Source organism: Podarcis vaucheri (assembly GCF_965113315.1).
Source record: "Podarcis vaucheri genome assembly, chromosome: 3".
NCBI lineage: Eukaryota > Metazoa > Chordata > Lepidosauria > Squamata > Lacertidae > Podarcis > Podarcis vaucheri.
The window spans coordinates 93,272,486-93,298,170 of record NC_138761.1 but is presented as its reverse complement, the minus strand read 5'-3'; the positions used below and the strand labels follow the sequence as shown (position 1 = coordinate 93,298,170).

The 25,685-nt window shown below is 42.3% G+C and overlaps 1 protein-coding gene across 2 annotated transcripts; it reads right to left on the bottom strand.

Moving 5' to 3' along the window:
* CILK1 (ciliogenesis associated kinase 1) lies at positions 1-25,352 on the bottom strand. 2 transcript variants are annotated; one of them, XM_082218308.1, is made up of 14 exons: positions 25,166-25,352; positions 18,753-19,019; positions 16,253-16,307; positions 15,782-15,903; positions 14,716-14,795; positions 12,687-12,819; positions 11,176-11,347; positions 10,135-10,302; positions 8,636-8,938; positions 7,512-7,699; positions 5,240-5,382; positions 4,347-4,475; positions 2,702-2,827; positions 1-891 (listed from the first exon to the last, which is right to left on the bottom strand). In XM_082218308.1, exons 2-14 carry the CDS (start codon positions 18,851-18,853, stop codon positions 737-739), a joined length of 1,875 nt encoding a protein of 624 aa, XP_082074434.1. In that variant the 5' UTR covers positions 18,854-19,019; positions 25,166-25,352; the 3' UTR covers positions 1-736. The 2 variants fall into 2 exon arrangements, with proteins under 2 accessions (XP_082074434.1, XP_082074433.1); XM_082218307.1 differs by lacking the exon at positions 25,166-25,352 and adding an exon at positions 23,499-24,817.
* Between the last annotated feature and the right edge of the window lie 333 nt (positions 25,353-25,685).

The window sequence follows — 25,685 nt, the reverse complement described above, 5'->3', positions numbered from 1 at the left end:
CCTGCCAAATTCATGTTTTATATGCAAGGATTTGGTTTTTCAGGTTTGTTCAGAACATACAAAACTCTTATCTGCAGCCTGAAGGAAAAGCTTTACTATTCTATCTTGCTGATCAACTAGCTGTAACAATTCTCAGTAACATGAAGAACAAGGAGTTCATGCCCCAGTTGTTTTTATGTTTTGCTACAGCTAAAACGAGACCAGTAACATCACTGTGGCTGCTGAATTATGAAGCTGAAAGGCGGCTCTGGATACTAAGCTTAACAGGTTATTTTTCCAACATACCAGGTTGAAAATTTAACTTTATAAAGTATTTGGTAAATGCCCTTATGTCTACCTGCACCTTATTTATATTAAATACTGCTTCAATCTGCTACATTTATTCACTTATGTAAAAAAGGCCAAAAAAAGGAAAAATACTTTTCTTTTAAAAAGTTACAAGTTCATCATATAAAAATTGCCAAATAAAGCAAGGGACCCACAATACAAACCTGATATACAAATGTGTATTGGTTCTATGAAAATAATTGCCCCAATCACATAATAAAAATGATAGAAAAAAGGTCCAAGATTTGCTTTCAAATACATACAACTAAAAATAAACCCTCTTCGGCGGTCTTGAAATTTCTTGGTCATACAAAAAAACGATCGACAGAATTGCCAGCATATAAAATATTGCTGGAGACAGTCTTATCATTGGTCACTGTTCGTGAAACGCATACTGCAGCTCAAGAGTTCAATGGTGAGCGCCATATTTTGAAGACCAGTCAATTCGTCCATGGACTGGTTGAACTGGAGGTGGGTGGGGCAACAGCCCTGGTGTGCTTTTCATAGGTATGTTAAATGGCGGCCTCCCTATATGAGGTCTGACAGACTTCAGAGAAGTGTATTCTACAAAGGAAAAAGAGAGGAAGTGTGAAAGGAGAGAATGGATCAGGCGTTAAATTCAGATACAGAATCTGGTGACTTTGACCAAAGGATCCTAAGAGAATTTCAAATCAGAGGGGTGATTCAGAGCTCCTGTGCTCCCTTGCTCTGAGAAGTTAGGAGGCTGTCCAGAGTAGTGTGAGGGATGCGGGGAATCAGGAAAAAATTGTGATTGCAGAAGGCTCCACTTGACCCTTCCATTAACGGAAAGCTTTTCTGGATCCAAACCATTGTCACCAATTCTGAATCTGAATGAATTCAATGGTACGATGGTTTACGAACTTAATCCATTCCGGAAGTCTGTTCTTAAACCAAAGCGTTCTTAAACCAAGGCGTGCTTTCCCATAGCAGCGGGGCACTCAATTTACAAATGGAACACACTCAATAGGAAGCGAAACATGTTCTGCTTCCAAGGCAAAGTTCACAAACCAAAACACCTACTTCTGGGTTTGCAGCGTTCTTAATCCAAGTTGTTCATAAACTAAGCTCTTCTTAAACCAAGGTACCACTGTACACCAATATGATAAGCAGAACTAGTCTTTTCTTTAATATATATATATATATACTTTAACTAGCTCGCAGAATCCAGTCCACAACTTTCTATGCAGATGCCAGGAGAGGAGCCAGGAAAAACTATCTTGGTTGAATGCTTCTGAAGAAGTCAACTAAGATACTGTTAAGATACTGCTCTCTCACTTCACATATGAAAAATAAAACAGGACAAAGAGTTGCCTCACTAGAATAAGTTGTTACGGTGTTTTTGAGCTACTGCTCTAGGTTCTGTCAAAGGCCAAAGAAAGGGGTATATTTTGGGGTTTTTTTACTGAAGTAGCTTATTTTCTGCTACCACTAGTTGTGGGTAGGAACACAGAGCTTTGAGATGCTCTCAATTGCCTGCTTACGTTGTTGAATGCTAAAGTTTAACCAAGTACTGTCTGTGCTAGAGGTAGCCAACATGGTGCCCTCTAGATTTTATTGGGCTTCAGCTCCCATCTGCCCTAACCAGCATGGTCAATTATCAGGGATGATGGCCGTTATAGTCCAACATTGTTGCCATCACAAGGTCTAGAAATATCCCTGCCTGGGGAAATATTAATAATAATAAAGCCAAAATCCTTAGGACACTGAATTCTTGTGTGATAGGTATACAACTGCAGAACAAACAGGGTCTGTAGTCCTAGAGAAAATTCAGTCTGCTGGTATTCAGACAAACAGTGGCTCTTTTGTATCAGCCATTTCAACTACTGAAAAAAGATTAGATTTGCAATATTAGCAACTACAGGCCCTGTCCCTCGGTTGCCATGGAACTTCCCCTTCATCTGATCTCCTCTGCAGCTTCCTGTATATTCTCAAAATCGGCTCCAGAGTGTTGGAGGACTTTCTGGAGCAGATTTTTTTTTTGGGGGGGGGAGCAGGAAGAGAAGAGGAAGGGGAAGTCCCAGTGTGTGAGTACAACTCCATGTATCTGCCTGGGTACTGCAAAACAAAACATGGGAAGCATCCCAGAAAGCATGCCTATTTTTCTGCCGTTACTCTTTAATCCACAGTGGGAAAGCTGGTTCAACAATTGCCCCTTTTGGGCTTTGTATGCACACCATACATTTAAAGCATGACCCCAAAGAAGCATTGGGAACTGTAGTTCACCCTTCACAAAGCTACAATTCCAGGCAAGTGCGGACTGCAGATAGTCACAGATGAAACGCCCTCATTTTGCAGTGCAGTGGCATTCTTGCTGTGCTCCCCAGCACCATTTTCAGAAACAGAAAGAGCTTACGAGATGGGTCCGAAGACGATGCATCAATAATCGGCGCTAACTGAACCCTCTGGCCAGCAGAGCCAACTTCTTTCTTCAGAAATGAAGGGATGTAAGCACCCCTTAGCCCACTGGCTCCTGTGTTGCCTGAAAGAAAATAGGAGGTCAATGCAGTAGGCCAGTACAGTTTCACAAAGAACCACCTTTATTTTTTCCTTTAAAAAATTAATCCAGTTATTTTCCTCTCATATATATATATATATATATATATATATGCAGGTTTTGGTGTCTTCGGGTGTCTTCCCGTGTAAGAGTCGGGGTGTCTGTGCGACGTTTCGACGAGGTCTCACTCGTCATCTTCAGGCTGGTGCTTTCGGCTTCTTGTTACTGGAACAGAGCAGAATCTGGTGTTTGAGTTCCTATAAATACTGTTGAGGGGTGTGGTGTATAGCCTCCAACGTTCTGGGCAGAGAGGAAGTTCCTAGATTAGTGTGCCTCTTCTTCTTTTGTTCCTTAATTACTTGAGGGATATCTTGAGTGATTTCATGAGTGATATTCTGAATACCACTGAATACCACTGGTATTCAGAATATCACTCATGAAATCACTCAAGATATCCCTCAAGTAATTAAGGAACAAAAGAAGAAGAGGCACACTAATCTAGGAACTTCCTCTCTGCCCAGAACGTTGGAGGCTATACACCACACCCCTCAACAGTATTTATAGGAACTCAAACACCAGATTCTGCTCTGTTCCAGTAACAAGAAGCCGAAAGCACCAGCCTGAAGATGACGAGTGAGACCTCGTCGAAACGTCGCACAGACACCCCGACTCTTACACGGGAAGACACCCGAAGACACCAAAACCTGCATTCCTGTACCCGTGAAAATCTACGAAAGCAAATATATATATATATATATATATATATATATATATATATTCCAGTTAATAATCCAGCCAGTGCTTAATCCAGTTAATTTCTTAAAGTCCCACCCCATGTGATAGCTTCCTTTTCTGTGATAAGATGGTACTGTCACCAGAAAGAGTTGAAACTGCGCCAGCACTGCGCCACACTTCTACTTGTCCTATGCATAGAGTCCAAGCGGCTTTCTGCTTGACCCGCACTTTCTAGGCACAGGTCCCAGCAGTTTCCATCTTGCCCCGCTCCAGGGAAAACCCACTGCTTAGTGCTAAATCAGAGCAAATGTCAATCCAGAGAAAACCTGGATTGCCATTTGCTCTCACTGAGCACTAAAGAGTGGTTTTCCCCAGAGGAAAGCAGGGGGAAGTGTGGATGAGCCCTGAGTGAATCGATCCTTCAGAGACTTTTATCTTTGGGGGGAAATCTGATATTTTATGTATATGATGTCATGATCTTCAGTGTAAAACCAGCAGGAATTTACTTTAATCTATGCAGAAGTATTAGGGAAGAAATGCCACTCAACTCAGCGGGACTTACTTCCAAGTAAATGTGCATGGATCAAAGCTGTGAATAAACTTAGGATCACAGCCACTTTACCCTGTTTTGTCTGTCCCATGCAGTAAATACCCAGCAGCCAAGGATGTCAGTACATCAAACACTGGATCACTATCAGAAAGCGCAGTCAGCAAACAGGTCAAAGTAGGTAGAACTAAAAAAGAAGAAGACAATTTTTCTTTTCCTTACTGGAGTTCAGCCTGGTGATCCCTCCTGCCACCACCGATGTCTTTCCAGGTAAATTAGAACTGGGCCATGGATTGGACGGGATGGAATCTTTGCTTGAACTGGAGACTAAATTATTTCTTGTGCTTATTCCTAGAATAAGAAGTAAGACGCTGTAAAACTGCAGCAGGAATACATTTATTTATATACATATCTCGCTCCTCAGTTGCCCATTGATGACAAGCGTTTTGGGGTTGTATTATACCTTGCTTTTGTATGTTAATTTCATAGATATTCCACACAATTAGGTTAAACATGCCTAAATGTGAAGGGCATTAGATTGTGGTTGCTGTCGATGTAGAATGTAAGTTGAGCAGAAAAGTTGAGACCAGAAAAGAACCAGCTGCAATATGTGATGGGTTTGGATATGGGAAACTCGGGGACAAACCTATGCTAGGCAATGAAACTAAATATATGGCCTTGAACAATTTACTACGCCACAGTTCAGCTTACTTCACAGGACTGTTTGAAGCTAAAATACAAATAAAACGCGCTCTGAGCAACTTGCAGGAAGGATGGTATACAAATGTAACATTATTTTACAACCAATCATAAACTGAAGACAGTTTGATCAACACCTAATCAACAGTCAGTAATAAAATAGTTTCCCAAACATTTTTTGTTGTTGCTAAATATAAAGTTTGCAAAAATGCATTTTGTAGCAAATTTAAGGAAAATGGCTTAATGAAAACAAAACATGTCTACTGGGAAGTAAATCCCACTGAAGTCCCTGTAAGTGGGGTTAGGATTGCAGCTAACAAGCAGCAGGACACCTGGGACTAAAGGTTACTCACTCACGTCAAAAGCGAGTTATCATATTTTACGAAGCGTCATAGTAAATATTTATTTTTACTAACCAGGTAAATACCTAGAATGTTTCAAGTAATGTTGTTTGGCTGCAGAGACTTGCAATGTTGGTGTGTCCTGACGGAGATAGGAAGGCGCACTGTTCCCAGTTCCTAAGCAAGCTGACGGCTTGAGATCCAGGATACTTTCAAATCTGAAACCAAAATCAACCAGCCATGTTTATACTTCAGGATACAGCAGTATGTATGATACAGCAGTATAGAAATACTTTTATGGAAAAATAATAAATAATAATAATTTTTTATTTATACCCCGCCCTCCCCAGCCAAGGCCGGGCTCAGAGCGGCTTACAAGCAATAATAAAAACAAGATGAATGATTACAACTTAAAAACAAAAATAAAATACATTAAAATAACGGAACATTAAAATATTAAAATGTAGCCTCATCGCAGGAGAAGAAGGAAAGAAAAAAGAAAGAGAGGGAGGGAGGGAATCAAACTGGCTCCAAGCCAAAGGCCAGGTGGAACAACTCTGTTTTACAGGCCCTGCGGAAAGAAATCAGATCCTGCAGGGCCCTGGTCTCATGAGGCAGAGCGTTCCACCAAGCCGGAGCCAGAGTTGAAAAGGCCCTGGCTCTGGTTGAAGCCAATCTAACTTCCTTAGGGCCTGGAACCACTAGGGTGTTGTTATTTATGGACCTTGAGGCTCTCTGTGGGGCATACCAGGAGAGGAGGTCCCGTAGGTATGAGGGTCCTAGGCCGTGAAGGGCTTTAAAGGTCAAAAGCAGCACCTTAAATCTGACCCTGTACTCCACCGGGAGCCAGTGCAGCTTGAAAAGCACTGGGTGAATATGCTCCCATGGCAGAGACCCCGTGAGGAGCCTCGCTGCAGCATTCTGTACCTGCTGGAGTTTCTGGGACAGCTTCAAGGGCAGCCCCGTGCAAAGCGAATTACAGTAGTCAAGCCTGGAGATGACCGTCGCATGGATCACTGTGGCTAGGTCAGGGCGGGAAAGGTAAGGGACCAACTGCTTGATGCGGTGAAGGTGGAAAAATGTCGCCTTGGCTGTTGCTGTGCCATGGAAAGGGAGGCGTCAAGGATTACACCCAAACTCTTAACGGAAGGCAATGGCACTAATTGGGCCCCCGCAAGAGAAGGGAGTTGGTCCCTCATCCCCATGCCATCCCACCTAGCCATAGGACCTCTGTCTTCGAAGGATTTAGTTTCAATTGGCTCCCATGAAACCATCCAGCCACAGCTTCCAAGCATCTGGTCAGTGTGTTCGGGGCTGAGTCGGTGTGGCCATCCATCAGCAGATAAAGCTGAGTGTCATCAGCATATTGGTGACAGCCCAGCCCAAAGCTCCGGATAATCTGGGCAAGGGGGTGCATAAAGATGTTAAAAAGCATTGGGGAGAGAATTGCGCCCTGCGGCACTCCACACACCAAGGAGTGGCGCAACGACATTTCCCTCCCTAGTGCCACCCTCTGTCCCCGACCAGAGATAAAAGAGCACAACCAGTTACGGGCTATGCCCTATATCCCCATGTCTGCGGGGCGGTGGTCCAGAAGATCACGATCGACCATGTCAAAGGCTGCTGACAAATCTAAAAGGATCAGCAGTCCTGACCCGCCTCGATCCAGTTGTCTGTGGAGATCATCTGTTAGGGCAACCAGAGCCGTCTCCGGCCCAAAACCAGGACGGAAACCAGACTGAAATGGATCTAATGTCGATGTTTCCTCCAGAAACCTACCAAGCTGTTCAGCAACCGCTCTCTCAATTACCTTACCCAGGTATGGAAGATTTGAAACTGGGCGGTAATTGGATAGGTCTAAGGGATCTAATGAAGTTTTCTTTAAGAGTGGACACACCACTGCTTCTTTCAGTTCCCCTGCGAATGTCAAGGGACAAATTGATAATTTCAACCAGGGGGGTCCGCGCAACATCTGGACACTCCCTAATCAGCCAAGACGGGCACGGATCAAGGAGGCAGGTGGTGGGCCTACCAACTTGGAGGAATCTATCCACATCAGTAGGGAGTATCTGATTGAAATGGTCCAACACTGGACCTGAAGTCAGTCGAGGGGCCTCCAGTTCAATCACTGTATCTAAATTGGCAGGGAGATCACGGCGGAGCAACAGGACTTTCTCTGCAAAAAAGCTCGCGAATGCCTCACAGCTGTGGGTCGAATTTGTGCTTAAATTTGGTTGTCCCCCTAAGGATGTTATTGACCTAATTATTCTAAAAAGTTGTGCCGGGCGAGAGCTAGCGGATGCAATGGAAGCTGCAAAGTAAGATTTGCACAAGGCCAGTAACTTGCCTACAAAGAGCTTCATCACTCTGTCCTTTGTTTTTAAGCTCCTTTCTGGCAAGTGAAGAGTTAACACCTCCATCTTCCAGGTCTTCCCAATCCTCAGAGTCTTTTAGTGTCCCGGGAATGTGTCCCCATCTACGACGGTTCTTTGGTTTAAGTTCCCCATTTGCCTTCTCTGTGCCAATGTCTGCTTTCTGACATTGCGGGAGGAAAATAAGAAAACAGAAGAAAAGCATGTGAAGATCAGAACTGCGATATGAGCAAAATAAATATTAGAAGTGCTTCCAATGGGCAGAGAATGGGCCTTTGGCAACAGGGCTGTGATTTTACTGCCAAAATCAGGTCCCACTGGCCACCACTCACTTTCATTTTCTCTTCTATAGTTTCTGCCAAATAAATAAATCCCCATTACAGTCGTACCTTGGAAGTTGAATGGAATCTGTTCTGGAAGTCCGTTCAACTTCCAAAACATTCGGAAATCAAAGCGTGGCTTCTGATTGGCTGCAGGAAGCTCCTGCAGCCAATTGAAAGCCATGGAAGCCCATGGCTTACTGCCTCACCATGGGCAGGAGAGACACAACTGCCTGCTCAGAGCAAGGTGTAGCATGTATCTTGAGAGGTTGGCTCTGCACGCGTCATCTAAATGGGGAGACCTCCAACTTCACTTGATGGTTGTAGCATACTTCCTCCCCAAGAAGATCATGTATAACCATCAGTACCCAGATGTTCAAATGAGTAGAAGTTTGGATCCTTCCTAACAGGCATATTTCAATAAACATTCCCCATGTATCAGTGGAGCCAAGGTCTGCCCCACCTGCCTGCTCTACACTAAGGAACTCTTGATTTCCAATTCACTGGAGACCAAGTCAAGAGTTCCCAAGACTAACGCAGAATAGATGGGAGAGGCTGCGGCATTCATGCAACATTATGTAGCCTCTGTGTTGAGAGCAACTGTGGAAAGATCAGCTCAACACGAACAAGCTCCTAGCATCCAGAAACAAAAAAGAAAAGTAGAAATCTGTTTTTGCATTTGCACTTAAAACCACACAGCCAATCCTATTTAAAATACAAGAGTGAGATAATGTCCACATTTTAGAAAGGCAGACATCTCATCCAAGACTATGTCTTACCTGCTGAGGAATCTTATTGTGAATTTCTGGCAAAGCCACCTGGCTAGGCTTGTCTTCTTTTAAATGCTCACTCACGGTGGTGTCTGTTTTGTAGGGGTATATCAGGGAGTGGGAGGGCTGGTTCTGCTGGAATGGTCTGAAGGAAAGGCGGACCTGTGCTTTAGGAGGAGGCTGTGCTGGTGGAATGGGTTTCATGTGGACTTGTGCTTTATCAGGAAGGTCTCTCTGTTGCTTTCCCAGATCCTGAGTAGAGCGAGAGGTGCCCAGTAACTGGCCAACCTGGAAGTAAGGATATCGAAGAGCCTAAAAGTCAAGAGAGAAAAAATTTAAACCAGGGGAGTCAAGCAAGCAGAAACAGGCAGTTTCTCAGTCCCAATATCTAGGGTTCTGTGCATGCCACAATACCACTCAAGGGCAGGGAGGACCCAAAATATGATAGCACATGCAAAATTCAACTTTCTAGTAGTTGAGTTGCTGCTTTCGTTTTTTAAAAAAGTAGGTTTCTTAGTGCTACAAATATATGCCTGTTGAAATCTTAGAAGGCAAACGGGTGGGTCTTCCATGTTTTGTAACCCTCCTTATCCCCCTCCACGTCAAAACCATAATTACGCAAAAATGAAAAGCAACTCATCCATGCCACAAACAATTTTGCAGTTTGCATAATGTGTTTTATCTGCACAATTTACAAATCATAGGCAAAATCTGGAATGTCTGGGTGCAAAATTTTAATTTTTTAAATTTTTTATGGTGTTGTGCACAACCCTCCCCACACAGGCTGTATGCCCAGAGACTTCTCTCTGGCATTACTCATCTGTTGGACTACCTCTTTACCATGGCTTTTGACACCTGAGATATATATTTTCAGGATACATGCTATTCCAGTGACTGCAATTTATTTTTAACAAAGTTTTTTAAATTGCTGTAACCTGCCCTGGGACCTTATGGTGAAGGGCAGGTAAGAAATCATAAACATAACAGACAACTTATTTCACTTTATTAGGGTCCTTTGATTAAACCAATCAGTAGTGAAAGTTAATCAATTAGGGCCAGACAGCCTTTATTCTCAAAGTGTGAGTTTTGTTCTCACTGCTTTATTTCCACTGAAAATGAATAAAGGATAAAGCTGTCCGCCCTGTTGCAGTTTTTAAGAGGTGCTGATGTGAACACAAATCCAATTCTATGTGCTCCTTTTCTGAATAGCAAGGATGGGAATGCATAGAAGAAACAAAGCGAGGTATAGAGTTAGAAACTGCAATAAGAAATAGAGAAAAGCAGAGCTGTGCCAGCAGTGGGTGAAGAGACTTGAGACTTCCCTGAATCAGAAAAATATTCCACTGAATTGGGACTGGAGGTGGGAAATAGTGGTCAGAACCAACAGCCTGCAACACATGTTTTGAACCCACTCCTCCTTGTAACCTTTGAAAGCTCCTCTGTTCCTCTGAGTGAGCTGTCAGCAAGGCAGAGAGTTGTAAAGACATATCCATGAAAGAAGAGCAAACCTGGCTTGCCGTTGGCCGCTTTTTGGGGTCCCACTGCAACATGTCTCTCATGAGCTGTATTGACTCGCTGCTTGCGTTAGGGATGAGGGTCTTCAGGTTGTTTGGGACGCACTGAGGCCAGCGGAAATTCATGGTGCCGGCAAGCTGGTAGCCTTCGGGCCAGTCATTCTGAAAAGGACGGAAGCATGCCTGGTCAGGAAATGAATACCCGTGTAGCTGGTGCAGCCTTGCCCAAGATGCCACCCTCATGCCCTCATAAGCAACGTTTCCAACATTGCATAAAGGTCTGGCTGACTAATGAACTGATCCTGGGATAACTGAAGCAAGCGGATCAGCTCACACATTTCAAGGGGCAGGTAAGAGGCTGAAGTGATCCCAGAGAATCAAGAGCACATGAGAAGACCAGGGACTCATGACTAGAAAGCTGAAGGGTGAAGTGAAAGCAATGACATGGTAGAGTAAGGCAGCCCTAGGTTAGCTGATCACCGCCACATTTTGGCCAGGCCACTCAATAGGTAGACCGTTGTCAGGCATTTTGTTTCTGTTATTCTACTGCATTCATTCATTGTACCTTTACTGTATCTTTCTTTCTCATATCAATATGCACTATATGCTTGTACACCATTTAAGCAATGTGTGTTCTCTTTCGCAGCATCAAGGCACAGTAATGTCAGCCAGTTCCTGGCATAGAATTCTTATGGACAGCAATGCAACAATAAAGAATGACTCCAAGCATATGCAGAATGCTCTCCTAAAGTTTGAGCGGTCACAGCTTCCTCTCATGCATGCTGAATTCCACTGGAATTAATTCCAAGGCAGCACATTTTTCTTCCCTTTGCTCCCCACCATCCCATACAATGTCTCCTTTCTAGTACAAGTTGCTATTTTCTCTATCGAGACTCTATAAAACTGGAGACATCTTAGCAATCAGCTATCCAGTGTCAATAGCAGAAAAGAAGTAGAGTAGTAGCGGGGAGGGGAGAACAGAACATATTCAGAGTTATACTCCTTCATGTGCACTGAAGACAGGCTCACAGTTACCTTTTTTGGCGTCCCCAGCACTTGGCAAATCTTGAAAATAGTATCAATTTCGCTAGCTCCTGGGAAAAGCGGCCGGAGTGTGTAAACCTCTGCCATGATACAACCGACAGCCCAGATATCAATGGGAGAACTATAGTTAGTGGATCTCAAAAGCACTTCAGGAGCTCTGTACCTGAAAGCCAAAAGCGAGCGGGAAACACAGCGGGGTTCATTTACAAAATATGCCAAGAAGAACCTTACACCAGACTAGTACATTTGCACTGGACAGCAATTGCAAAAGGTCCCTTTCTCTCTGCCAGCATGGAAACAAGAGCCTCTAAAATGCTTCCCAACCCAACCTCCCTCCCTGAGCATCGCTCAAGGTAAGAAGCTGAAGCAATTTTATTCAAGGGTTGCTTGTCCTGTCTAGGGCTTAGATCTTCCCCAATATATCCTCTGTCTTGCAGGGATAATTAACCCTTGAAGTTCTAAACTATAATCAAAGTGGTAAGGTGCTGAGCAATTGTTATTTATTTTATTTGTAAATCACCTAACGTAGGACATTCTCTAGGCCAGAGCTTTCCAAACTGTGTGTTGTGACACACTAGAGTGCTGGCTGCAATGTGTAGGTGTGTCACATATGGGTGGTGCTGTGGTCTAAAACCCGTTTGAATCCGCACGACGGACTGAGCTCCCGTTGCTCTGTCCCAGCCCCTGTGAACCTAGCAGTTCGAAAACATACCAGTGCAAGCAGATAAATAGGTATTGCTGTGGTGGGAAAGTAAACGGCGTTTCTGTGCACTCTGGCTTCCAACACAGTGTTCAGTTGTGCCAGAAGCAGTTTAGTCCTGCTGGCCACATGACCTGGAAAGCTGTCTATGGACAAATGCCGGCTCCCTCAGCCTGAAAAGCAAGATGAGCGCCACATCCCATAGTCGCCTTTGGCTAGACTTAACTATCCAGGGGTCCTTTGCCTACCTTTTACCTTACCCCATGCTCCTCCCAGGGCTGGAAAGGGGTTAGTTTAACCTCCGTCTTGCTAGTATAACTGAATTACTGCTGAGAATCGATGCACGTCTAAAAAATGTGTCACCAACATGAAAACTTACAATCAAGTTTTAAAGCGTCCAAAATTGTTAGAAATCACCGCCATCAAAATGTGAGCAATAAAACCAGTAACTTAAAACTTGAAATACCAGCTTCCAGGAGTGTGGGTGAATTTATCAGTAATCCAAATTGGCAGTAACATAAAGCATTGAACTCAAATTCCATTGAATGCCTGGCTAAAGAGGAAAGTCTTAACCTGGCACTGAAAAGTTGTTAGCGTCGGACGGCTCTTAATTATTCCCAAAATCACAATCATAGTGGGAATAGAAGTAATCTTTAACTCCACATACACAGCCATAGCCTACTCAGTGTAGACCCACTGACATTAATGGACCTAAATGAGTAATGTTCATTAATTTCATTTGATCTACTCTGAGCATGAGTAACATGAACACAGTTTAAGGCATATAAGCTCAAGTGTTTACCATCTTGTGGATACGTAATCTGTGTAGGGAGGTCTGGATCTGATTTCCCGTGCAAGGCCAAAGTCTGCTATCTTCACAAGTTCCGGTCCCATGCAAAGGAGGTTTTCAGGTTTCAAGTCCCTATGGAAAAACCCTGTAGTTGTGAAAACAAACATTAGTCAGTCTGTTCTGCCGCCCACATTTTCATTTCATTGTGCATGTTTGTGTGGTTAGTTACCAGCAGGCTTGTCGACTGACTGGAAAAAAATATCTGGCTTTCCCACTCCTCTTCAAACAGTGGAAGAAAACTGCTGCAAGCAGTAGATGGAAGCTTTTTATGGCATGGCGATAAAGGGTGATAGTCAATGTTAGTCATACACAGAGCAAACCCATTGAAATTGAGAGACTTAAATTAATTGATTTCAGTGGGTCCACTCTGACTTATAGTTGGGGAATCACTCAAATGCTATAATTTGCTCATGTACACAGAGCAAAAGCAGTTAAAGGCATAGAATGTCGGAGCAGGGGTGGGGAAAATAAACATCTGGAAATCCTAATAATCAGTGGTTAATTTTGAGAGAGGGGTGCTATCGCTCAGGTGTGTTTGGATGGTCTTTTTCTTAACTCCAAAATGTGGCAGCTGGCAAAGGTGACTCAGGATACTCTGCATATGCTATGAGGTTCTTTATTTTATTATTACTTAATCTTCCAGGGCGGATTTCTGGCACAGCAAACAGAATCTGGGGTCAGGTCCCTGCTCAAAAGGCCTCCTGCTAGAAATTCATTAATAAAGCATTAAAAACTCTTCCATGCCACAGGAAAGGGTCAAACCAAGTGGCACAGTCCAAAAAGAGCTATCAAGGCACACTTGAATTGCTTTACAATCTAGTTAACACAGCAGCAATTAATTATACAAAGCTGTTCTATCAAATCATCCACTTCGTTTTCACTTTATGAAACTGTTTCATGTTTCAGAAACTGCAGTGCTTTGGAAGTTACAAGGAATGAGTTTATTCAGGAAATAACAAGCCCTCACTCCAGTTACATAATATCTGACCCCATCTCCTTTCATTGCTGCCATTATAACACTTTATTATGAGAAGGTGCCAAGAGAGTAAATTGAGCTATTTTGAACCACAAAATGTTCTCCTCTAATACTGCTTTATATTTTGAGGTGAAGATCTGACCAGGTAAAATATCTTCTCTTTCTTAAAAAAAAAAGTGTGAAATGTAATAATTTCTCTCTCACACTCACTAAACATGAAGAAAACAACAATAATCACACTTAGCATTACTATTGTGCAAATGTTCAAGACATTTCAAATATATCAGTAAACCATGCAACTGTATTATTACTAACAGTACTATTATTTATTGCCTTTATCACTATACAAACAAAGGTCTCAAAGCAACCTAACAATACGATGCAATACAAGGTCAGCATTATTATTGCCAGAATTGCACAGAACTACTGTGGTCTGCGTTGGCTTCAGAGACGGCATCTGACCACACAACTTTCAGTCTTCTTTTGCAGCAAAACAGTCTTGGTAGCTTTCCTTGAACCCTGCGGCTCCTGCCTGGGATGACATCCCATGATCAACCCATAATCCTCTAACAGGGGTAGGAGGTCAGTTTAACAATAGAAGTGTTCATTCAAATAACCAGGCTTTACAGATACATTTTGTGCAGTTCAGTCTTGTTGCATGTTTACTCAAAGGCAAGTCCTGTTGACTTCAGTGGGGGCTACACCCCAACAGTAAGGGTGTTTCCAGCTGCAGCCTTAATTAGGAATTGCAGTAAATGGTATAATTCTACAATAAATATATCTTGTTTAATGAACATTAGCCTTTTTGGAACACACTGGAGAAGAGTGTGTTTTCAAGCCTCACTCATACCACTCTCGACTGGTCATGTTTACCTTCCTGAACGCAAACAAAAAACCTTTAGTGCCTGCTCAAATATTTCTTAAGTATTTGTTAATATCACTTCCTACCATGCCATCAATACAGTCACAGATACTCATCCAATTTGGCCTTTAGTCAGGTCTTACCGTGTTTATGTATGAATGCAAGCCCTTGAAGAATCTGATACATAATATTCCTGACAGTAGATTCGGGAAATAATTTGTTCCTGTAAGGTAAAAGTAGAGGAGGGGGATTTATGTTCACACAGGGGATTTATTAGCTGTACTTTTTTATTTACTGGAGATATAGTCGAAGGGTAGAATGGATACAGTTATACAAGCAGTAATAAGCATGCTTTTATATATGCCTTATTGGAGGAGGACATTCTGGGTGCCACAGGATAGCGCACAGAGCAGGAGATCTGCAGGCAGAGGTGTTCTGCCCAAGAAGGAGGCATCCTCATTGCACCCATGGAAAGATCTGTGGTTCTTCCTCCAGCACCACTGCTGCAATGGCAGAGAAGGCAAAAAAGAGCATGCCAGGAGTGGATATGGGTGGGCTCCACTGGATCTAATGGCCTTCCATTCCTCTAACACAGGAGAAAAGTATACCACACCTGGAACTAGCATATTTATTTTCTCTCCTATTGATAGCAATGGGAAGGGATTTTTGTTGCTGTCGTAAATTGCAATGCTGATGGGGAACCGGAAAAGGAAAAGTGACCCATCATTGCCTTCAGCCTTAATCAGATCTGGCACTTGTCTGCCTTTGATTTGTACTCGTGTTCCTCCCCCCTTTTGGATTGCTCTGCTCAAAATTCTACTTCACAGCACCAAGAGGCTCTTCGAAGCAGCTTATAAAAGATTCTCACAATAAAACCACTCAAGTCTAGGAGTACCAGAACAAAATTACATGCTATTCATGTGGTGCCAGGATTATTCAGGCAGCGTTTCCTGTCCCCATCCTTGGTCCTTCCAGACATTGTCACTGGATCATGGCCTACTCATCAGCAGTTGCCAGTCAAGGACCTCCAAGACAAGAGAGTGGGAGCTGAGCAATCTCAGTTCAAAAACCTAAATATCATGCTTATAATGTACTTGATGTGATTTCGCTACCATGAATTACAGTTGCATAGTTCTAGTGCTTGGTGAATAGTACTTCATGGTTTTGGTTAGTTATACTGGATGGTGGTGGTGGGGGGAATCAACATACCTTTCTTTCATTAACTGATAAAGGTTCTCCTTCATGTATTCAAACACAAAGTACAGATTATCATTTTCTCTGATAACTTCTTTCAGTTTCACCACATTGGCATGGTTGAGTTTCTTCAAGGACTGGGAATGCAAGATAAGACAATTACAGACACTGTTGAAACAGGGCTTTAAGATAAGTGACAATGAACGCTTGTCCCAGAAACATAAATTGAGATACTTCTAAATTTAAGCGCCTGGCTGTTAAAAAGTACTCAGACTCTTAGAGTCAGTTATGACCAATGTTCCTCTGGCCTTGTAAAGATGAATGCTGATAGTGGGCACATTTGCACAATCCGTTCTTCAGCCGAGAGGCACTCCAGCTCCCTGGAGGAATGTGCAATGCTGCCCAAGACAGCATCTGACCATGGACTTTCAACCACAGCTCTACCCGAAGCTGAAGAAATCCAGTGCAAATTTCAGATTAACGCACCTTAACTTCTCGAAGATTCATACATTCTTCCCAGGAGTAGAATTTTCTCTTCATCCTGTGAAGCACAAAGTAAGGAAGTCAGTATCACAATCTGATACTACTCATGTACTAGGTCCATGAAGGAATAAATGGAAGCTCACAATACTCAGAGCTGTGCTTCTTTTATGGCTGGGATCCAACAATCACCCTAGTTCTGCTTGCCCAACAAGGTCTTTGGGCTTGTGCTTATTGAACGCTGCCACTGTCACATGGAAACACATTTACAATACTAAGAAGATTTTTAAAGCGCATATGGTGGTGGTGGGAGAAAAAAAAATCCCACTGTGCACAGGTCTAAAGGGTAGCTCTTTGGCACTCCACCCATATGGAGCACACATATTTTTTTTTTGTTTTATTAATTAATCTGTATTTTTCCTCCTTTTGGCTTTAAAGAGGTTTAAAAGTCAGCATGCAAACCTCTGATAAGATTATTGAGGCATAGCTCCTTGCCACTCATGACTTGCAGAAGTAGAATTACGCAAAATGAGAACATGGTATTCTTCTTTGCATGTGATTTAAGTCAGCTTGCTGCATTTTAAAAAAAAACACACAACCCTATTTCTTAAAGTTTATTGTTGTCGATTCCCCCCCCCTAAATAAGCATTGTTTTATACCGCAATTTATATTGAGGTTTTCAGCGTAAGGGGATATCTTGAGTCTTGGCTGTTTTATCTTCAGGGTAAAGGGTTTGATCTGATGATCCTGTCCATTCCACATTCTGAAGATCTGGAGATTTTGTCTGAAGTGTTTGTGTTTTCCTATATGATACTTCAGTTCTATAACATGTATACAAATATACTGTACCATCTCCTCAGCACTGCCCACCACCAAATGCAAGCTATTGGGTAAATTCATTTAATACAAGCACAATGTTCTCCTTATCCACAGATTTCCACTTCTAGCTGGAAAATAAGCCAAACACCCTTTAGCACAGAGTCTGGGAACCTGTGCCCCCTCAATGTGGTTGGACTCCAGCATGACCAATGGTAAGGGATGGTGGTAATTCATCAACATCTTGAGGGTCACAGGTTTCCCACTGCTGCTCAATCAAAATGAGACTTGAAGGAACAACATCTTATTCAAACAACCCTGTGAAATGATGATCAGGCAATCCTTATGGTGATGTAAGTGCCACATACTCCCAAATCCATATATATAACTGGGTCAGTGGCTCCTTCTCTCCCTCTAGCACAAGAAAAAATATGGAATATTCTCTTTTTCTCAATGAAGGAAAAAAGATCAGAACTTCTCTCTCTCTAGTAGAAAAATGCCAGAGAAATTGCTGATTTGTGCTGAAACAAGGCATTCTGGCAGCAGTTCAAAAAATATTTCAAAGCAAACCTCAACCTAAACTACAGCTACTAAACATATTCTAACTATATGATGCCTTCTACTAGTTCATGTGCAGTTGTTGACAATCTTCTACCCTAAAACAAACCAAAAAATAGCTGGATTGTGGCTAACATTATATTTGAAACACGCCTGCAGTTCTAGTCATCTCTGCCCATCAAAACATGCATAGAGCCAGGACATTTTTAAAAAAGTACTTGTGATCCAACTAAAGCTGAGGATCAGGAAATTAAATAACATTTGGGCAAAGAGTATGTGGCAAAACACTGAAACTAGCTCAATGTGAAGACAAAGCTTCCTGCTTGCACAGTGCATTAATCTGCAGTGCATGAATTGTGGATGAATTTGATGCCAACCTTTCCAATACAAATGCATTGCTGCTATTTTTCTCCAGGCTATTCATCTGTTATTGCGGTTCTGAACAAGTACTGGTACATTGTGAAATATTGCAAGCTGTACATAAACAATACATGCACAGACAACACATCCAAATTGACATGGGAGTCAAAATCCCATCACAAGCCATCTGGTCAGCTGGACAGATGTGATTGTAACATACTGGTTGGTTACAGCCATGGCTTTCTATATTCTGTGCGAAATAAACCTGCACCTAGGCAACCAAATTCTGCACTGAAAAGCTGAATGTGGATAATTGAACATATTTTGCACAAAATATTCTGTAAAATTATCTTTTCCCATAATTTATTTCGTTGCAGTGAGATGAGAAGCTATTAAGGGTAGAGTAACTCCATCACAAAATTCCAGTAGCTTCAAAGATTTCAACAGGCATGACCTAGTCACAAAAGGCTAGAAAGCAGAGATTCTCAAGAAGCTGCAGTTTAACTCAATACCAAGTCCTACATGTCTGCTGAAGAGCAACAAACACAGATCCCTGGTTGTGGCCTATCAAACATGCTGATACTTGTACCACATCACATTGCTTCGGACTCCCCCATCCAATGGATCAGGCCCAGTTTCAAAGCCAGCAAAGTTGGATTCCACAATCTTTAAAGACGTTGTCAACTTGTAGTCACCTACTATTTAAGCTGCACAGTGTCTGCAAAGAGTTAATGTTGAAGTTGTACAAGAACAACATACATGAGCCTCTTACCTCTTAATGGCAATCAGCTCCCCTGATTCAATACTTCTTCCCAGGAGAACAGAACCGTAAGTCCCATCTCCCAGCTGTTTAATAGTTGTATATCTATTCATGATGGAGGTCCTCCAGAACGCAAACTCATTTCAGTCCCTGGGATGCCGTTTTCCACAGCTGCATTTCCTCTTAGAGTGAAGTTTTTCCAGTGGCAGCACAAACACAAAGCATCTGGAACAGTGTGAATGTTGTCCGGGCTCATATTTTCAAGGACTGGCTTTGCGTCTGTAAAAATACAGGGAAATGCTAACCATTTTCCAAGCCCAAAATGTCTGGATATTCTCATTTCCCTGCAATGAGGCTCATAATCATTATCTGTGTTTTTCCTCGTCTGCCTGAAGACAGGGGATCAAATGAGGGTGTGGTGTGCTCTACTGATAAGATGGCCCACATGAACTACTTAATGCAATTTATACTAGCACCAGAAACTGACAAAATTATAGGCACAAAAATATGAACTGGAATAATGAATCCAAGAGAAAGTTTGTTAATGACAAATACATAGTCCTGTCAATTCTGATAAAATCAAGCACGTTAATTTATAATAATTTCTTATCATCAAAAACATATTTAGATGGATAGACCAGACAGAGGCAAGACATAAATGGACAATGTTATCCCAGCATAACATAGACCAATGATTAATCTGATTCCAGAAGGTTTAGGATTATCAACAAGACCAGCTGCTCCTGTCTCAGATTCAGAAGAGAGATGAAAAAGAGACTCATTATTCCCTCTTGTCTACCATCTGTCAATCATTTTCTTTATGATTAGGTCAGCTTACTTACAGGAAGGCAAAATATCATCTTATCATATTCAAATGATACCTCCATAGTTTTTGTTTTGTTTTTTAAACCCAGTGCTGGGGGGGGGGGGAGAGCACTTGGAAAATTCACGCACCACAGTGCTTGTTTTCCTGTAGCCACAAGGAACCCTATGTCAGCCTTCATTATTAAAAGATTAGCAATGGGTCGCTGACTCAGAGCACAGTAGATTTTTTCCTCAAACGTTTTGTAAGATGTTAATAAATTTTCAACATATTTATTTAGGTGCCACAATGAATATATTTTATTGAAGATAAACCTTAATCATGGGTCAAAGATCACAAGCAAATGAATCTTTTAATATATATATTTTTAAGCCTAGTATTTTTGTTCCCTGCCCTTCTTCTTTAAGGAGGAAGCTCTTTTAAAAAAACCCCGCATTGTCATTTTTCTTTGGAAAGGAGCTTATGTTATGAAACAGTGTGTTCAAAATGGTTGTTAATAGAGTTATCACTCACTGCTTTTTAATTCTGCTTTAGTTGATGAAACTGTGGAGCGTGGCCATTCGTTATGTGATGCCTAATTGTGTGATATGCCAAATTCATGGCCAGAGGCTACAGACTGACTCTCTGCACAGTTGGAACCATCAGCGGGAAGGAGGTAGGGAAGGGGTTTAAAGTGTTTGCTGCGTGGTAAGTGACCATCTGATTCTATGTATATCTGAAGGAGCGTCTCCACCCCCATCGTTCTACCCAGACACTGAGGTCCAGCACTGAGGGCCTTCTGGCAGTTCCCTCACTGCGAGAAGCCAAGTTACAGGGAACCAGGCAGAAGGCCTTCTCGGTAGTGGCGCCTTCCCTGTGGAACACCCTCCCACCAGATGTCAAAGAGAACAACAGCTACCAGGCTTTTAGAAGACATCTGAAGGCAGCCCTGTTTCGGGAAGCTTTTAATGTTTGATGTATTATAGTATTTTAATATTCTTTTGGAAGCCGCCCAGAGTGGCTGGGGAAGCCCAGCCAGATGGGCGGGGTATAAATAATAAATTATTATTATTATTATTATTATTATTATTATTATTATTATTATTATTATTATTACTATGTACAGAGAACAAAAGTAATTCATAACCTCCCTATGCTATCCAGGCGGGAATTCTTTTGGTCTAGCAATGCACACCTGGAGTTCTGCCACACACATGGATTCTCCAGTCTATAATAGAAGGCCACACTGCATATATATCACTTTGCACACACAAAGGACTCTAGGTAAGGTACATAGTTATCCCCTGGCCTTAATTATTCTTAATTTTCCAAGAAAGCTTTTGTCATTTTAACATAATGGATGCTGCTTCAGAAATGTCAAATAGCATCTTGGCAAATGGAAATTAATCGTGTTAATGTCTAAAAGCACTCATTTTGAAAGCTGTAATGGAGACATTTTAGTATTTTAATTCTAACCCCACCCTGCAGAAAGAGCTGAGCATCAAGGTAGCAAGCAAAAGCAAAGTCAGTGGTAAGGATACAAAAGGAATGTTTCTTGTTTGGTGTATAATATGAAAACATATAGGACTCAATCCCTGGTCCTAGGTTTATTGATTTTCATGAAAATAAGACCTATTGTTTAAATGAGGCTCCTGAGTCTAAGTGCTCAAAACGAGTGTAAAATTTCTGCAGGTTTCAATGGGATCTCAGCCAAACCATTCTGAAGTTAACTGGTTCGTAAATATGAAAGCGAAAATGGCTACATAAGGTAAAAGGCAAAGGACCCCTGGACGGTTAAGCCCAGTCAAAGGCGACTATGGGGTGCAGTGCTCATCTCGCTTTCAGGCCAAAGGAGCCAACGTTTGTCCACAGACAGCTTTCCGGGTCGTGTGGCCAACATGACTAAACTGCTTCTGGTGGAACAGGACACTGTGATGGAAGCCGGAGCACATGGAAGCACAATTTACCTTTCCATCACAATGGTACCTATTTATCTACTTGCACTGGTATGCTTTCAAACTGCTATGCTGGCAGAAGCTGGGACAGAGCAACAGGAGTTCATCACCACTGAGCAGATTTGAACTGCTGACCTTCCGATCGGCAAGCCCAAGAGGCTCAGTGGTTTAGACCCCAGTACCACCCGCATCCCTAGCAGTCTTGCATCCAACAGTTTTGAAACCAGAGGTTCAAAACAGCACAGTTTTGAAAAGTTCAGTCCACCAACATGCATGTCCAATTTTATCCAAACACAGGTGAAAGCCTGCTCCTTCATCTTAGAAACCATTATGCAAACCTTGGCTACAATAACTAAAGGTGTTCAAATGTGTAGCGATCTGGTAAACAATCAACTTTCCAAAATATACAGTAGATAACCATGAGAAAGCTGAACTTTGCTGGCAATTCCCACAGTTAAGAGTCATGCAAATGAAAAATAAAACAAAGAGCTCAGTCCCATCACAGACAATATGATTAATTTGCACTGGGGGGGGGGGAATCAAGAGAAATGCAAAGGATACCTCCTGTTTGGTTTTCAAGTGACTCCTAGCTGAAAACTAAGTACATAAATGAAAGGGACCACAAAGCAAAACACAGTACTCATAATTACAAGATAGACAGACAGATAGATAGGCAAAGAAGATGTTCTAGAGATATTCTTTAAAATAATGTTATTTGAGGTTACAGAGTCAGTTTTCCATAGCGAGCACATTGAGTTTTGTAGTGGAGAATGAATGGATGACATGGTCACATTCATGCCCCTTCCCTGTCCCCAAAGGGCCAACAGACACCATCTGCTCAGTAAGGAGGAAGCAGCATGTGAGGGAGGCAGGCAAAGGCAACATTAGCAGCCTGCTCCAACCAGACGGTCTCCTTCTCTTGCTTCTCCTCCCAATTGTACAGTAAACTGTAAACTACCTTAGGTGCCTTGGCAGAAAGGCAGCATATAAATGCAATGAATAAAACAAAAATCTCAGTATTCAAAGCAACAGCTAAATGTGAACAGTATATGGGCCATGATAACTCATTACAAACCAAAAAGGCCTTTTCTTGTGTAACCCACCCTCTAGACCTCTCAGAGATCATGCTTGAAATATGCAAGGAAAAAATGCTATTTAAAGGTTTTGAATTGATGCTTTCCCCTACATTACCTAATTAATAGTGAATATCTATTAAACTATGTAAATTTACAACTAAATATAGTATGATTTGTGTACTGTAAATAAAGATTTGTATATTTTATTTGGTTTTTACTAAACTTAGAATATCTTACAGATGCTGCTGCCCAATATAACTTTGCTGGTGACCTGTATTATTCAAATTATTTTTAAGAAAAAAGTTTTTTTTAAAAAAAACAGATTTTATTATTATTTAATCTGTTCTTTAAGAGAAAATTAGTGATTACATTATATAGTTGTTGCTTTTAGATCAGTTTTTATTTTTTATCCACCGTTATCACAAAATAAGCATTTGTATTAAAATACTGCCAACAAATCACATTAAAAGGCTACAGTACGAACAAACAAATTAAAAAAACAACTATCAATGTCTCTACATGCTTTCCCATAGTAGATTATAGGCCAAATCAGAATATTCTTTCAAGCGGACTAGTTTTAGGCCTCTTCTTAAGATGTCAAAATAGTAGCAAAAGTCGTCTTTTAACAATTCAAAATGTAAGCAACAAATGAAGTTTCTACTCTTATTTTACTCCTTAATCAGACATGGAGGGATGGCTAAGATCTCAGGAATTTGGACAATAAACAAAAACCGGAGGATTAACCTGATTTTCCGAAGCCCCCAAAGCTGTCATGTCTGTGGAACTGACACACAAAATTTACATCAGTGCTCCAAAGGAAGTCTGTCAGCTTCACATGCACCCTTTAAGGAGAAGCAAGTCCTGCAAATGTTGGAAATAAGGCTTCTGCAAGATTAAAAATTACAGTTGTATAGCCAGTACAAACCCTGCTAGTGAAAGCCGTAGATTCTTCCATCAGAAGGAAACCAGAGCAGAGGCAGACTCATCGCACTCAGATGGGCAAGGGGAAGCTTTCCGCCCACCAAGAGAAAAACATACTGTACACACACAAAAGGAAAACGCGGCCACTGAGCAGGGACAACCAAGAGCTTTCCCTGGTAAAAGCAACTCAGCAGCTCCCCCGTATGGCATTTAGTTAGGCAAGCACAACGTTTGTCCTATTTCCTGGAAAAGCAGCAAGTTCAATGCATGCAAACCTAAGATGAGCAAAGCTTGGCCCCTGGACATGTTTTCAAACATGCAGCAACAACTGGGAACGCTGAACTTGTCAATGTATCACACAGCAGGCTTTGAGGGAACAGTGGTAGGATCCGTCGGCACTGCACAGGAAGGCTTGAGCTTTGATACATATCATTGTAGAAGCTAAGCGCAGCATAAACAGTGTTTGTTTATATATCACTATGCACAACACTGGTGCCATCAATGTGTATGACTTCTTCATAGAGCAAGGAAAGATGATAGGCCCATGCCCCAAAGAATAACCTGAAATTCAACACAGAAGAAGTAATAAAAATGAGGAAGATGAAGAACAAGGGATGAGCAGGTATTCAGTTCAGTTCTGTCTTGTTAGGCAGAGTACTTTAGGCCTAGTATCAGCAAAGGATGAAGGCTGGACAGTGCAATTCTATGCTTACTTGGAACTAAACCCCACTGCATCCAACCAGACATAATTATATTTAGCACTGCAGCCTGAGAGTTTTTTCTTATTCCCTACCTACAATGTTAAAAGGCCAAGGAAACGGCCACCTACACGATGGGTGGACAATCTAAACCTAACAGCATTGCTTATGAGGACTGCAGGAAGCAAACAGCAGAAAGCGATGGGAAAGAACTTGAGACGGAAACCGAAAGATGGATGCAAAACTCTTTTGTCAAGAGCGGGAGAAGTTCAGCTTATCAGTCTCTCCAAGAATGTAGCCCAAAAGCTAAAAAAGGGAATATATATTTGGGTCTCTCTGTCTCCCCAGATGCTGTATCCAAATTTGTCACCGGCTCCTCATGCAGCCAGCCAGCTTTCCCCTTAGTTGCACCCAGTGCTTTTTTCTGGGGGGGACGCATACCCCTAAACAGGGCTGAATTTAGGTTTGATGAGGCCCTAAGCTACTGAAGGTAATGGGGCCCTTTATATGTCCAACTGTCCTTTGTCAACAACCAATTGTCGCTGTTTTTTGTGTTGAATATATGCTATATGGTAATTTATGGACCGAATAGGTCCATACACAACACAAAACACTTTTGCTGTATGTAGGTTTTATTTATTTCATTTGTTTTTTATCTTCTATTTTGGAAATGTACATCCAGTTTTCTTTTCAAAAATTTTGGGGCCCCCAAGAGGATGGGGCCCTTAGCTATAGCTTGTTTAGCTTATACGTAAATCCGGCACGGCGCCTTAAACATTTGGTGAATCCAAATTTGGCCTCATTGAGGGGCAGTATTTCAACATGAGTAGGAAAATGAATGTAGCCCTAAACATTTTTTGGGGGGAAGCACTGGTTGCACCTCTATACAAAACGGGAGTAGCTCGGGTGGTGGGAAGGCAATGGGAGATGGGCAAACACTTGTCGCTTAGGCTGCCTTCCTTTCGCCACTTACCAGGCAAGGAAGTGCTACCGAGGCCCGTGGGATTTGCTTGTGGGAAACCATACTTAGGTCACGCACGTTACTCAGTTTAAGGGGAGAGCCAAAGGCTGAAACCACACAAAGTCCAGATGGTTGGTTTGGTTTACAACTTGACACCCCCCAACAGCCCCGTGCGCTTAAACGGCCCTCAGCCGCCGGGAACTACAATCCCCATCGCACACCACGGAGAGACGTTTCTGAAAGCCTCATCCCAGCCAATCACCGCCCAGCTGAATGCTTAAAGAGCGCTTTGGCAGCTCCCGGCATACACTGCGCCGCCTACACTTCCCGGCAGGCAGCACAGAGTAACGGAAGACCAAAACAAAACAACAACCGTTAGCGCGTTGCCTTCTGGGTACAGTAGGTCCCTCCTCTTCGCCACACCCACCCGCTCTGGTTCTGCGCCCCGAGTGGGAGGAGGGGAAAAGGTTTGCGCGCGTGCGCACAGCGGCGTCCCATCCGGCACCGCGCGCCTCGTCTGCTCCGCGGCTCA

Excerpts from the sequence above, each read along its gene's own strand:
- CILK1 (XM_082218308.1), bottom strand. The coding sequence starts at position 18,853 with ATGAATAGATATACAACTATTAAACAGCTGGGAGATGGGACTTACGGT. Across the intron at positions 14,796-15,781 it reads TATCAGTTAATGAAAGAAAG|GAACAAATTATTTCCCGAAT; the intron begins GTATGTTGATTC and ends TTTACCTTACAG. Across the intron at positions 12,820-14,715 it reads TGCATTCATACATAAACACG|GGTTTTTCCATAGGGACTTG; the intron begins GTAAGACCTGAC and ends TCACAACTACAG.